Raw genomic sequence first — 15,847 nt, forward strand, 5'->3', positions numbered from 1 at the left:
GGCACATGCACACACGCTGCCAAGGAGCATGGATTCCAACTTTCAAATTCAACAGAAGTTTTTCCTGATGTGTAGTTTTTATTCTATTCATTACATTTTTTTCCCCCATCTGAGGAATTTTAATAGGACTGTGAAGTTTGCCTGCTGATTAAGGTGTCACATGTCTCCAGAAATATGGCATTTGTCCAAGAGAATACAGAAATGTGCATTATATGAAGTTGCATTTCTTAAAGAATAGAATTTTACAAAAAAAAAAAAAAAAAAAAAAAATGTGAAAAATTGCAAATAAAATGTTAGAATACAGCATGTCAAATTTGTGCAATTTTTTGACTTTTTTAAGCTAACAGAGATGGTTGTGTTAGAACAACAGCATGTGAAATGGCAAGTATGTACCATTCTCTGTTTTTTAAGGGAAAACAGATCACTGTGTATATGGGAGGGAAAAAGGGAAAAAAATACAATAAATTTTTTTTAAAAAAAGGTAAGTATTTTATTAGTTTCCTGCTTGGCAACTTTTCAGGTGTGGTGCAGTTAATCTGAAAGTATACCTTTTTATTTCTGTAGTGAATAAAAATTATTATAATGTGTAAGCAGTTGCTGGCTATTTAATAGCAAACTCTAGTGATAGATAGCTGAAACAATATATTAAAAATTAATTAACAGCAGGCAATTGTTGAAAATTGATTTTTGATAACTAATATTGAATAAAGCAAAATTTTGTCTTTTTGAATTTGAATCTTTGTCATGTTAAAAATGAAAGTATGTTTACTTATGTAGAAGTCTTAATATCAGTATGAGTGATAAATGAGCATTTAAACTATTTCTTTATTTTAAATCAAGGTTTGATGTACCTTGATTTAGAATAAAGTATTATCTTCTTTTGGCGAAAGATTTTTTATCTATGTTAAATTAATATGTTGTTCTAAAACCAATTAATTAAAGTTTTTGATTTTTCATTACTGGTGATTGCTGCCATGATTTTTGTCATATAAGTTGTATAGCTAGCTATTTATCTAAAATTTTTGGTACTATTCGGTTTCGAGGGCCGTAAAAAAATTGCAGCGAAAATGTACGCGCTAAAGCACCAAATCTAGCAAACGCGCCCATTTAACAGCACGTTAAATCTAGCAAACGCGCTGATTTCAGATTGCGTAAGTTTATATAGTTCTATATTTCTTAATTTTTAAATCCTTTTTTTGATATCCTATGGATTTAACAATTTGGGAATTGCCCATGACGAAAAGTCGGCAATAGAATTTTGGGTAAAGTGCAGAATCACCCACTGCTTGACGCGTTTTTAAGAATTGCACATACTCGGTATCCATGTGCATATCGACCTATTTTCACTTTAACCCATTAGTCGCTGGTGTTGCGTTGACGCAACGGTCAAAATAAATGCATATATAAATAACTATCTAAGATATTTCATACCAGCAGGTGATTTTGTGTAAGGAATATTATGAAGATTATTTCTATTACAAAAAATATTTGCCTTTAACATTCATTTTGTTTATAATAATTAATCTCATACTTTAAGCAAAATTTTCGACCGGGTATTTTTGCTGAAAATATTTAATGAAAGAATCACCGTTTTTATGAGTGATCTATTTTTAGTCAAGGTCACAGTTTATCAGAACGTTACATAAGTCAGATGTTTATATTTGTGTTGGGAAGAAAAGGAAAACAGGTGTTGCGTTGACGCAACATCAGCAGGAAACGGGTAGTCAATCTCCTTTTTCACTCATTCCTTTCGATGTTCTGGTTCACGTTCTGGTTGTTTAAAAATGCCTAGAATGAGGTATCTTACATTAGAAGAAGCCCTTCAAAGATTTTTTGATGAAGAAACAGATGATGATAATGTTAATAATGACCTGAATGAAACTGATATTGTTGTTGTTCCCCCAGAAATTGCAGAGGCTAGTGACGAAGAAGAAAGGAATGGCAATGTTTTAAATTATGAGAATGATATTTTACCAAATGATACTGCTAGGGAAGTTGAAATTCACGTAAGAAGTAAGTTTCAGCCTTCTAAAAGCAGTTATAGTCATACTAAAACGTTTAAAAAGCAGAAGACTGAAATCTTGAATTGGATAAAAAAGGAACTGTTAGTTATGTCTCAGGAAGAACATGAAGAAAGAGATAGAAGAGAAATTATAAAAGACAAAACACAAGGTAAAACTAGTGCACGGATTTTCGATTTTCTTTTTGGTTTAGACATTTACTCTCTTCTCGCTGAACAAACAAATATATACGCTCAGAAAAAAAAAAAAATTCAGAATTTATTGCATCTGAAGCCTATATGAGAAGATTTATTGGAATATTATTGCTTACAGGATATCATTCTTTACCTCAAGAAAAAAAATGTATTGCTCTTTTGATATGGACATTTCTGTTCCTGTTGTACGAGAATTGATATCACGTTTGCAGCACAGGAATATGAAGCAGAATTTGCATTTGACAATAGTCAAATGACAATACTGATAACTTATATGAGGTGAGACCGTATCTAAACTTACTAAATATCACCACTTTTTACTACTGGAAATATAAAGTCTGTTTTAGATTTCAGACGCGAGAATGCATTATTCCTTTCGCAAACTCCTATTGAGAGTGTAGAATTAGGCAGAAATGGATCAGCAACAGGAAGACCTAGTAAATTCAGTATTCAAAAACCATTGCATGGAGTTTACAAAAGACATAACAAAAAACTTTGTTGTAAAGAGTACCATAGCCAGACTGTTTATAGATGCAAAGTATGTAATGTAGCTTTACATCATGATTGTAATCAAGTTTTCATGCTTGAACGTTTCAATTGAAATAATCTAAAAGAAATACGATGTATATTTTAATATTAAATTAATTACAAGTAAAGTGATTTGTAGATTTATAAAACGTTATTCAGCTAAAAAGTAATCCTGCGCTCCACTCAAAAGAAACATCACAGGAGTACAATCCTACTCACTAAACATCCATAGTCTTTTTCCGCTGATGTTGCGCGAACCTAACACTCAGTTTTTCCACAGGTAAGAGCATTTTTTTTTTATTTTCAATGTAAATTTATGTTATAAATGCTTAATTTAATATTTGTTATTATTTTCATGAGAAAAGAAACATTCCTTGTAGTTTTGGCGGTTAATGGGTTAAAAAAAATCCTAGAATTGCACAAAAATGGCACTGCGCACACCCTTTATCTATGTACACGTTGACCTATTTTCACTTAAAAAGTAAAAGAAAGTTGACAAAAATCCAATTGATTTTAGTCTTGTAAAAAGCGGCACGCAAATAAGTGAGCGATTCTGCACTTTACCGAGAATATTTTCAAAGAAAAGGCATCATTCATTATAGAAAATTACGTTTGAACAAACAATGAGATGAAATTATGCTTTAGCAATTAGTCAATAGCGAAATAGCGATGCAGGCATCCATTCAGTTATGTTTAGCAATTTTTATATAAATTATAATAATGATCTGAAATAGTTATTTACTCTTATGCTTCCATTCAGTCATGTTTAGCCTTTTTCATATAAATTATAATAATAAAAAAGTATTATATGAAATTAACCTTTCATCTAAATTAAAACATCAATCTTAAATAGCTTTTTACTATTATACTTTCTTGCCGCAATTATTTTTGGCAGCATTGGCATCAACAATAATTTGGAAATTTTTTATGGCCCTCGAAACCAAATAGTACCAAATTTTTTTATGTTGTTATGCAAATGTGAATAAAATCATTGCAGATAAGAACATTAAAACATTTTCCTGTATTGTTGAAAGACATTATGCATTTTGTTGCTGCCATAAAATTTGGTTTTGGGTTATTTTTATTGTTTTTATATTTTACTTTTACAGTGGAAAAAAAGAAAAAAGAAATATTTGCAAAGGCCTAAAAGTTGGCACAAGTGTTAGTATTTTATTCTTCCTCCTTTTAATGTAATTTGTATTTATTCTTTGTTTTTGAAAATATTATTTTGTATTCAATAATTTTAATGATGTTAGGTTACATTTGAAGCCAATATTGAAGTAACTTCATGTCCGAAAGATCCTAAAGAATGGAATCAGACTTTCCAGATATATCCTGTTGGTTTGAATGAAGCTATGACTATTCATCTTGAAATGATATGTGACTGTGAATGTGAAAAACCATGGAATGAAGTGAGTTGCAATTGCAATACTGTTCAAAATGTTAAAAAAAGTCTTAAAATTTATACACTAAATCAATTATTTAATGAATAGAAAAGCCAAAATATTTGTTATTAAATTTTTATTTTATTACCTAGGAAAGAAATAGTCCAAAATGTACCTTTGGAAATGGAACTTATGAATGTGGAGTGTGCAGTTGTTACAATAATAGGTATGGTCGAGAATGTGAATGTGATGCAAAAGACAGTGATCAGGCTACAGATGATATTGGTTGTTATTAGTAAGTGGTGTATGATTTTTAGCTTTTTAACAATCAGCTCATATAAAAGTTAATGTTGTGTGTAACCGCCCCCTTTTTTTTTTTTTTTTTTTTTTTTTTTGAGAGGGGTCAGATTTAATTTATTTGTGTTTTTGTAATTAAAATTATTGCTGTAGCATGTTAAAAATCTGTTGAATTAAAGCTGAAGAAACTTTGTTTCTGTGTTCACTTGGTATATGGGCATGGGAGTGAGAAATGCTTCTTTTAAGCTAAAAATACTGTTGATTTTGTATATGCTTTCAGTAAATGAAGGAGACTTAGTTACATATAATTTTTCTTATCATGTTAAAGGATTTTGGCAATTAACATGCTGCTTTTCTTACTGTGTGTTGATTTTTATATCATATTAAATTCTTGCATTACAAAAATACCCCATTTAAAATAGTAAATGCATGCAAATATGTTTGGTTAAAAAAGTGTTAATTGATCTGTGTACTAATGATTTTTTTTGGGGGGGGGATTGCTTGTTACACCTAGAACTTGAATAGTATGTATGTATAAGCAGTGGTGAGCTTTAGGAGGCTGATGTGAGCCCTTTGCAAATCACTTCTTCTTTTTGTTTGCTTGTTTGTTTAATCCAAGAGAAATACATCTTGTGTGTCATAATCATGCTTAGACATATGTTAGTCTCTCTAAGAATTCGATTCTTATCTATCGACTATGGTTTAAGTGGACAAACACATTACAGATAAAATTTTATTAGATGCTGGAAAATGCATATCGTTAAAAGAATTTTGTCATAAACTTTATGTAAAATTTTTTTGAAAATGCAAGATTTTTAGCTTGGCATTGGAATGTTTTAGAAAACCCTTTGATGTGAAAGAAAATAATAAAATATGGCATTTTTTGGCATAAATTCTGCCACATAATGAAATTTATTCATTATTTTATGTAATTTTTGGATATTTATAATTTTTTTGTATTTTAAACAGTTTTTGTTTGTTTTTAAAATGTTAATCATGCATAATTATTTACATTTTCTGTTTTTGTAAAAAATTAAAACTCTTAATTGGAATTTTATATTTTGTTGTAAAATAGAAACTCTTTGTTAAAATTTTTGTAACTAATTGCTGTTTACAAGGAATATATTGGAGGATTTTATTTTTTATTTTGTAGTGGAAATGATACAAAACCATGTTCTGGTAGAGGAGCCTGTCGATGCGGAGAATGTGAATGCTTTAAGCGACAAGTTAGTTCATTATCATTTATTCTGATTGTAGTTTGTTTCAGGGAATTTTTTTATTATCATTTGATAGGTTATCTCTGGTTACATCAGAATATTTTTTGAATTTGAAAATGACAAAATTGGACTTTTTTCTATGGGGGTTTACATTCTGTTTGATTAGCATTTATGATTTGTGACTGACTATTGATTATTTTTCATTATCAAGGTTAAGTTTATTTATTAAAGTGTATATTTTATATTATTTATTGAATGTTTGTGAATGTTGGGATTTGAAGAGGCTTATATCTGAAAAAAAATAGTTAAAAGATGTGTGCAAACTTGTCTCATTTAAATATGGAGATGTTGCTTATTTGTAAGTTTTGTTTGATTTGAGATCCAATCAATGATGGCCACAATTATTACAAGGTCCAAAACTGTGTTTTTATAGAACTTTATTTCGTAAACTGTAATGAAGGTTCATTTTTTAGATGTAGCATAAGTATATAAATGATTAAAAATGAGCTGTTTGTAGAATAAGCATTAATTTCTATATGATAAATTATTTGTAAGACAGCTTATACTGTTAGAACACAGTAAGGCACTCAGTTTCAATAGTATGCTTAAAAAATTACAGTGTTGTAGTTCAGTTTAGTATAGAAGTGTTATTGAACAATTTTATCTGTTGAAATCTTAATATACTCTTATGTTAGAGAACTTTGCAAAAAATTCTTTAGAGGCTATTTGCCTTAAAATGTAAAATATTATAACCTTCAAGTGGCTAGTCACCTTCAAATTAACAGCATCAAAACACGTACACTGCAGCATTGTGTCAGTATTGAGAAAATACCTATGTTGATATATGTCATACACTAGCTGCTGCATCATTTTGGATCTTGAGTCATTATAAAATGCTGACCTTTTTAAACATATTTTGATAAGAGAAAACAGCCTAACTCGTGAGATGAAAGGTCTCGTGAGTAAAATGGGAGTCTCTTGAATAGGTATAACAGGGATCACAAGAGTCAGCTTAACAGGGATTTGTTTCTGCCATAAACTGACATGACTGTATGAATAAAAATATAGTGACAAGTGGGAGATGTTTTTATTCCATATACACTGCAATATTCAGGCTCAATATTCAAAGAAATTTAAAGTATAGAGAGAAAAAGTGAAATGTATATTATTTTCAGTTGTTTAAAAATATGACTATATAATAATTAATAATTTGTAAAGTCTTGAATGTATCAGTAGTAAGGAATTCTAAAATGCTATCTTAATCTGTTAAAAGTATCGTGTTGTTGCCTTTTGCTAGGCAATCAACAAATGGTGTGTCGCTTATGAGTAGCATAAAACCTATGTTGATTTTGTGATAAGATGGAATTTTAAAGCAAAAATAATCATGCAAAAAATGTATAATAATCTAAACTCATTATTTTTATATTTGTTGTTTTATATACTGATTAGTTTATTTTATTTCTTTAGAACCCAGAAGAAAAAGTAACTGGACAATTTTGTGAATGTGATAATTATTCTTGTGATAGATCTGATGGAAAAATTTGTAGTGGTAGGTGTATAATTTTTATGACACTTAAATTTTGTAGCATTTTAAAAATTAACTGCAACAGAATTTGTATATTACTGTTATCAATAAATTTAAAATAATGATATTTTGAATTTTATGTATAAACTGTTAACTATTAAAATGCAAAATGATGAAGACCGACCTAAAATTTTGACTATGTACTGTGTCCATGTAAGTCCTTATTTCCACAGCTCTTGATCATAGATGTATACTTCCAGTTACAGAAAATGTTTTAAATAAGGAAGGTATTCATTTTATAATATTTTTAAATTAAAATTTTTTGTGAAAATTATTAAATCCAACTTTTCATAAGGTTTTCTGGTCCCTATAGTTATATTTAGTAAGCATTCATATTAAAATTATGAAGTTTATTCAAAAAATAAAACATAAAAAGTTGGACCTCCCATATGACAAAAACTGATTTATTTAATTTTAAAATTTGAAATACTATTCAAAGTTTGTACATATTGAAGACCAAATGTTTGTATTCATGCAGAATTAAAATTAAAACACCAGTTTAAAAATTTTCTGATGTTAATAGGTTAAGTAATGACTATCGGTCTGGAGATTGCCACGAAAAGTATTGATTCAGTATTTTCAAAATTGTATAGTATTCTTATTCTTGAAAAAAGTAGAAGACTTCAATGTTGGCACATAGCCAACCCATGTATGCATGGTTTAAAAATAAAAACTGTTTAAAAATTATTTTAGTTTATTATTAGTCCAAAGGGATTTGAATCCCAAAGGACTATTAGTTTCGTTTTGGCATTTTGCGTCGGACTCATAAATGTCGGTTCACTTTTCAAACTGTTGCCACAAAATGTTAGAGTCCTGCATTATATTTAAAGAAATTGAATAATGAAAAATCTGCATAAATGTATGTATATTTCTCGTATTGTGATAAAACAACGGTACATAGAGTCATCAAATTTTGAGTAACGTAATCCTCCAACGAATATGAGCATGTGGAAGCCCAAATTTGAAATTTGTTTTATGATCGATTTCCTATTTTTTAAAACTTTGACGAATTTTTGATTAACAAACTCAAGGATTTCAAAGCGAGCAATGGCAACGTTGTGCAGAAAAAACATTTTTATCTCCAGCGCGTGAGTCTCTGTATCGGAAATTCTAAAGATATGCTCGTTTTAAAACTATTTTGCGATATTGCTGTTGCACTGGATCTTATGGTTTAAGTGCGAGGAACATGATATTTAATAAAGAAAGGTAACACACAAAATGTTAAAAAACGCCCCTTTGGACGTAATTTAAAATCTGAAACATTTCAGATTTTGTTTTTGTTCGTTTTTTAAATTATTAACTAATTTAATAAACATTTTCATGTATTATATTATGATGCTAAACTAATGAAATTGCATGAGAATAAAGATTATTTTTACCATTTTAAAACTTATAAATTACTTGTATTCTTTACACATTATTACATTGAACAAAATTATAAGTTAAAGAATGTCATACAAGAGTAAGTAACAACATACAGACACACACACACACACACACACACACACACAAAAAAAAAAAAAAAAAAAAAAAAAGACACTAAATGATAATGAAAGAAAAAAGTCAATTTCGAATTATTTTAATATATTTCAAAAATGATCACACTGAATTTTGGAATTTCTTCTGGTTTATCCTACAGCAATAATCTTGCTACTGCAAAAAGACTGTAATGCCCATCCTGGTAGCAAAAACTTAGGTCGTAACAATGGTACATTGTACTTTATCATGCTGCATAATTTCAGTTCAAAGTTTTGGTATAGATACATGGCACTTTGGAGTCAAGATGGGCTATTTGAAAATCTGTAATTTGCATAATACAGTTCCAGTTGGGATCCTGTTATGAAGATCTATTGATTCATTTTAGTGTATTATCATTTTTGGAGCACACTGTGTATATTACTGGGCCACAAATGCATTATGTACAGAAAGATAACACATTTAAGAAATGTTCCATCACTTCATTGCTCACTGCGCTCCTTTGGGACCTAATTTCACCAAGTATAACAAAAGAAAGTGCATTTAAATACAAAAATTACTGAAATGAAATTTTCTAAATAAAGGAAGCATTATATTTAAATATGATAAAATAAATAAAATTGTTTAACAAAGTGTAATTTTAAATTTGCCCCAAAAATGTTCAATCAGATATCAAAATTGCATAACACATAAGACACAGTAAAATAGTTATTATGATTGCAGTTATTCCTCTGAAATCCATTATTATAGATAACATGAATCACTTTTTCTCTGCCCAATATATTCACAAACTGAACAAATGTAACTCGTTATTGTAAAGAGACTGGCACCATAATTACCAGCTGTTACAACAGGTGAATTCTAGCAAAAAATTGACGCTTCATGTATTACAGTATTCATAACTGCAATCAGAATTCTCATATTCTATGAACCCAACTGGGCTACACAGTTGGGCTCATACTATCCAATTCTATGCTGAACTGTATAGTATAGTTACTGCTGCTGTATGGTTTGGCATAATCGTAAAACAATGTTCAAACAACTGTGATTGTAAAAAAACAACTGTCATTATAAAACAGTGGCTACACATATTACTCACCTGTATATTCTTTACCATAAGACGGTCTTATTGTTATTTAATCTTTGTTTTGTAAAATAAATATGTTTTTTCTAAATATATGGTTTTTGTAAAATAAATGTGGTTTTTGTTCCTTTTGATTCTGCAGTTTTAATGATGAGCAGGATGTATTCCAGAGTATGAAAGTATAGCATGTAGTTTCAAAAATATTACTTTCTTGTTAAATGTCTTAATTCAAAATGAGAGGAGTAAGATTCTAATGCTTGGGTTATTCTGTAATCAAAATTAAATTTTGGTTTGTGTATTTTATTTTCAGTTTTCTAATCACATGTTTTTCAGTGACTCTTTAGAATTAGGCTGACTGATAAAATAGGTAGTCAGTTGTGATGAAATATTAACTGCTATAAACCGTTCAAATTGTATGTTTTTTACAGGTCCAGATCATGGAGAATGTGACTGTGGTAAATGCAAATGCAAACCAGGATGGAAAGGGTCTGATTGTGGTTGCAGAGATACCAATGATACATGTTTAGCTCCTAATGGGGTATATTTTTAATACATTTTTATGTGAAATTTTACTAATATACCACAGCTATACAATACAGTATACAGCTTAAAGCATTTTATATCAAATTTTTGTCATATATAATCTAGAAAGTTTTATTATACATACAGTTTATTATTACATACTTATTTTTTAAACTGGTCTCAAGAATAATTTTAAAATAGGATCTAAAATAGAAATTCTATGCATTATATATATCTTAAGCATAATTTTATGCTTTTCAAACTATTATGTGTAGTTTAATTGTTATTATGTGTAGTTTTTGCAAAATAAACATTACTGCTGGCAGTTAATATGCTCCATGCTAACTGTAACTAGGGGAAATACTTATTAGCTCACCAGATTATTTCTGTGGTACAATTTTCTTTGTTACCGCTGTCAATTAAAAATCCAATCCTAACTGAAAAATTAATAATTTTCATCACTTAATGTTATGTTTCTTAATTAAAAATAAAAGCCTAGTAGAAAAATTATTATTTTTCTTTGTTTAGGGTAAGGATCCTGTATAATTGTGACTGAGGAAATAATTTCCATAAGAATACCGAATACCCAAAAATGTAGTGAGGACTTACAATTCATCAGTGCAGGAAGGCCTGTATTAGCAACCTGTGGTACATTTGTCAAACACTGCTTTTGTAATAATTTTTGATAGCGCACTGAATAAATTGAAATCGAGTAAAATCTCATTAAAAGGGAATTTTTAATTAAAAAAAAGGTATACAATCTTTAAAGATTTCCTGTTTCTACATCCCTTTAAAAATGTTATTAGATGATTGGTTTGGGGTGATAGGAGAAAGGGATCTTATAAAACTCCAATTTTGATATTTTCTGCTCTAGTTAGATTCTATGTTATTATGATATTCCTGAAATAGAAAATCTTAGCTGTCAAGTTCTTGTTGTGGTGAGCAGCTGTGGACTCAGTTTGAAAAGCGTCAGAGGCATTTCTAGGTATGGCAGGTAGGGCATGTGCTATGAGTGCCATTTTGTCTCTGAAACCAAATCAAAAAGAGATAAACATAATTTAAAATATTTTAAAGGTGGTGACATTTTATGTATATTGCCACTGAAAAGCAGTTATTGTTCTTCTACAACTACTTCATGGCCTTCAAAAAAATTTGCAATGTTTAAATTGTTTCTTGAGGGTAGAGGCCATCTGTCTTGATTCTGCTATTTCCATAACAGAGCTTCTAAACAACTAACAAATCTTCATCTCAGCAATTCTTCCAAATATTTTGTCATCGTAAAGAACTATTTTGATGCAATAAACTTCATCATTTATATCATCTTACATTTACATATGTTGTTTTATGATGTATTCTTTGATAAAAAAGTGTGTTATTTTATTTTTATAATCCATACATAAAATTTCAATAACTAATTGTTAATCCATATCACTTTATTCTTGTTTTTCTTAATTATAGAAAATATGCAGTGGCCATGGTGATTGTGAATGTGGGATTTGTAAATGTTATGACTTAGAAGAAGGAAGATACAGTGGAACTTTCTGTGAACGTTGTCCTGTAAATATAATCATATACTCCTTTTTCCTTCTCAGAATTAAAAAAAAAAAAATTATGATCAGTTGATAAATATGATTAAATTTTTTTACCATAAGTTAAAGTAGATGTATTTATTCTCATTTAATAAAATAATAAATTGCTTTTAGAATTTCTTAAAATGGTACTCATTTGAAATAAGAAATTATATTCACTGAGAGTTGGGGGAGGGGGAATAAATTACGAGAGAGTTTTAAAACATCGTCGTTTAATATTCAGCATTTAAAAAATCTGAATTAATATTGATATGAATTTTGCTTTTATGCAACTCTTGGAAAGATGTATCTTTTGCATTTCAAACTGTTCTGAAATCCTATGCAAGTTTTCTTTATATTATTTGAGCTCATTACAGTGCTTTAATTTCATGATTTGTCAATAAGTATATTTTTTGGGGCCCATTTTCAATGATTTTAAAAACTTTTTATTCTGTGATATAGGGTTTCAGTTCTGTATTGAGGGTTGGAAATAAATTTTTGATTGTTATTTCATAGTGACTTCTTCCATGATTCTGAAATTAGTTTTAACTGTATAATAAATATTGACATGAAAAATATATCATGAGTTGTTGAATTTGTTTAAGTGTATTTTATTTTGCATATTATTTACATATGCTCATTAAGTACCTTAAAGGAAGTATCTTTGAAATGCTTGTTTTCAGTTTTAAGATTTTGTGGCTTGGCAAAATAAAATGTATTACTACCCGAGGGAAATATTTGTGGCAAGCAGTCCAGAGAAATAAATGCACAGCTGTACTTTGAATAATTCTTTTCTTTATAAAATAAGTACCCAAGTGCTTGTGGCATAATTTTCAGTGAAATATCATAGCAATTTTTTTCTTCTATTTTTAGGACACTGCATTGGAAAGGTGTTTTAAATATTATAAGATTTATTATATTCATCAGGCATGGTTTGTGAGCCATCAGTGGATTTTAGGATCCTTAAATCTGGCTCATTTGTAGCAAACAATAATTTTATTTTTGAAATACCACTCTAACTTGAATTCGTGCTATGGCATGTTTTTTTAACAGTCAATAATTTTGCTTTTTAAATTATGTGTTAAGTAGTTTTAAACAATTTCAAACTGTGTGCCATTCTGCAACTTATTACCATGGAGATGCTACTTTTAAAATGGGCAGGAGTTTACTTCCATCCAAACAGGCCATCATTTATTTCCAGTTCTCTTTAATATCACCAAATCATGTGTATGGCTTTAGGTACTAATGCTGTATGGTATGACACTGTGAAGGTTTGGCACCGAAAGTTCTAAAACAAGAATTACGACATTCAAGAAGCAGAGCACTTTGGCAGGCCTACTGATGTTGATGAGGTGTGCCTGCGAGAACTTTTGGAAGAAGATCAGTATGCAACCACTCGAGAGCTTGCTAAGGAGTTAGGCATTATTGCCACTTATGCTGTGCATTCCATAAACTTGATGTACAAGCTTAATCTCTGTGTACGATATGAGCTGACTCAAGCAGATAAGGATAGACATGTTCGAGCCTGCACTAATCTGCTCGAATATCAACACAAATCAGGACAAAATTCTGGACCGGATCATCACTTGTGATGAAAAGTGGAACAACACAGTTCGAAAAGGGGGCTGGTCTATGTCTGATGAGCCCATCGGCAGCATTGCAAAGCGCAATTTGACTAATAAAAGGATCATGCTTTGTATTTGGTGGGATTGCCATGATATTATCCACAAAGAGTATCTGGAAAAGGCAAAACCTTCTACAGAAAGGTGTACAGGGAGATGCTAGTCCGTGTTCATGCTGCTATCAAGGGAAAATGTCGGACTGAGTTCCAATGCAAAAAGGTTAATAAGATAATGCAAGACCACGTGAGTCTGTATGGACTCAGTCCTGACATCGCTCCTTTGGATTTCTATCCTTTTTCACAATTGCAGCTACATTTTGCTAGTGCTATCTTCCATTCTGCATGGGATGTCCGAAGTGAGGTTGATTTGTTTCAGAACCCATTACCACCAAGTTTCTGGACTGAAGGCTTTAAAAAACTATCAAAATGCTGGCAGAAAATCATAGATTGGGGTGGTGATTACTATCCGCACTAAAGATACTACTTTCGTGTTTCCCCCCTAACTTTATTGAGAACATTTTTGGGTGGAAAACTTTCATTACAACCAGATATTTAAAAACATTAGAATTGATTCATATATTCCTCTTAGTTTAGTATGATATACTGTAAGTAGATTAAAAAGCTATAGAATGGCATTTTTAGGCTTCAGGGTTTTTCAGTAGATATATTTTATGGCCTTTATATTTTGAATGCATTTAGCTGAAGACTGTTAGATGAATCTTAAGTTTAATGAGTAATGTTGTATTGTTTGAAAGTGGTTTTTTTTATTGCATATTTTAATACATCTAATGAAAAAGGAATTTTGTTTGTGAGAAAGCAAAGCAAAGATCATTATCTGCTATCATTATATTACATAAAATATACTTTTTTCAGACATGTCCGTTGAAATGTGATGCATTCAGAGAATGTGTTGAATGTCAAATATTCCCAGATGACAATGATGTTCCTCCTGAAAATTGCACAGCTTGTTCTTTTATCACAATAGGAGTAGATAAGGTTGAGGGTAAATATGCTTATATTCATTGCCTCTATATCGTATTAGATTTTGTTTCATAATGATAAATATGCAACAGGTATAAAAAAAGCATGCAAACTTAGAGTAACAAAATTTAATCTTGTATTTTATTAATTAATTATGCTTTCAATGTTTCTGTAAAGTTAGCATTGATCCGAGGTAGAATTTGACTAATTTTAAAACATTTTATATAATCTATGAAATTGTTTTAGTAAAGGTATTGCAAATGGAATTAAAATTTAGAAACTTCTCACTTTGTTTAAATATGTATATACTGCATAGAAAATATATATTTTTGAACAAGGCTGTAATAACTATATAGTTCTCTCTTTATATATATAGATATGTACACATGTACTTATTTATTTCATTAATTAAATCACAATATTTTTGTAGGAGTGCTAAGCCAGGCTGCCGTATAATAATGCTAAATATTATATACTTGTACCTCTGATATTCTGTAGGAGACATTTTATCAGACATACATTTTGTACCAAAGACTACTTCAGCAAATAAAGTGCTATATTTTGACCCATGTTAAACTATATGTTTACTAGTTAAAACATTGTAGGCTAGATGAAAGTATATTTGTCTGACAAGTTCTAGTTTCCGTTGTATCTGGCTGAAGGATGTGATGTGAAACTGTATATGATATAAACGAGACAGGAAAAAACAGTTGGGACACCAAAATTTCACTAAATGAACTCTCAAATATTATCCCACTGTACTAACTATATTATTCTATACCAATTTTGGTAGAGCACACCCTGGGGAACAGACCCATGACTGTCTCAGTTTTTTTTCCCCCTACAAACTAGCCACTCGAAGAATTTTGTCTAGTCAGTATTTTAAGTGTGCCTATGCTGCTTAGACCCTATGCATTTACTAACATCCATGTCTTCTCAACGATTCAAAGTTGGGCCCTAGTATACAATCACCGTCCAATCAGGGTGGCAAGTAATTTGAACAGGATGAAGCAATAAATCCTGACTGTATGATAAGTGCTGTCAAAGTTGGTGGAAGTGATTTGGAAAATATTTTATACATCTCATATGTGTGGCTTGAATATACTGCATTAATGTGATAGCCCACATCAGTAGGAAAAAGTAGCCTCTAATAGCATTAAAAAGAGAGTCTCATTTGAGAATTATTTGTTCTTCTCAAGCATTAGGACAAATGGTGTCTCTCATTCATAATAAAGACCAAATAAAGCCTTAAATATATGATTAAAAGACTTAGTAACATGACCTTGTTGACAGAAATGTTCTGTGCAAGAAGTACTGTAGCTCATATGAAGATTAGAATGAATGAATTGAGAAGAAATATAAGAAATT

General features: G+C 30.0%; 1 protein-coding gene across 2 annotated transcripts in view; it reads left to right on the top strand.

The window, feature by feature from the left end:
• Positions 1 to 15,847, top strand: part of mys (position-specific antigen beta subunit myospheroid) — a 64,343-nt gene that overhangs the window by 32,529 nt on the left and 15,967 nt on the right. For both annotated transcript variants that reach the window (XM_085814524.1, XM_035355690.2), the window contains 8 exons: positions 3,853 to 3,904; positions 4,000 to 4,155; positions 4,281 to 4,423; positions 5,579 to 5,651; positions 7,110 to 7,191; positions 10,216 to 10,325; positions 11,768 to 11,866; positions 14,372 to 14,501. In XM_085814524.1, the coding sequence (XP_085670650.1) occupies positions 3,853 to 3,904; positions 4,000 to 4,155; positions 4,281 to 4,423; positions 5,579 to 5,651; positions 7,110 to 7,191; positions 10,216 to 10,325; positions 11,768 to 11,866; positions 14,372 to 14,501 (845 nt within the window). The remainder of the gene's footprint in view (positions 1 to 3,852; positions 3,905 to 3,999; positions 4,156 to 4,280; positions 4,424 to 5,578; positions 5,652 to 7,109; positions 7,192 to 10,215; positions 10,326 to 11,767; positions 11,867 to 14,371; positions 14,502 to 15,847) is intronic.

The sequence above is a fragment of the Stegodyphus dumicola genome, chromosome 4 (genome assembly GCF_044657685.1).
Source record: "Stegodyphus dumicola isolate Sdum_Otavi_A_Nest chromosome 4, ASM4465768v1".
NCBI classification, from domain to species: Eukaryota; Metazoa; Arthropoda; class Arachnida; order Araneae; family Eresidae; genus Stegodyphus; species Stegodyphus dumicola.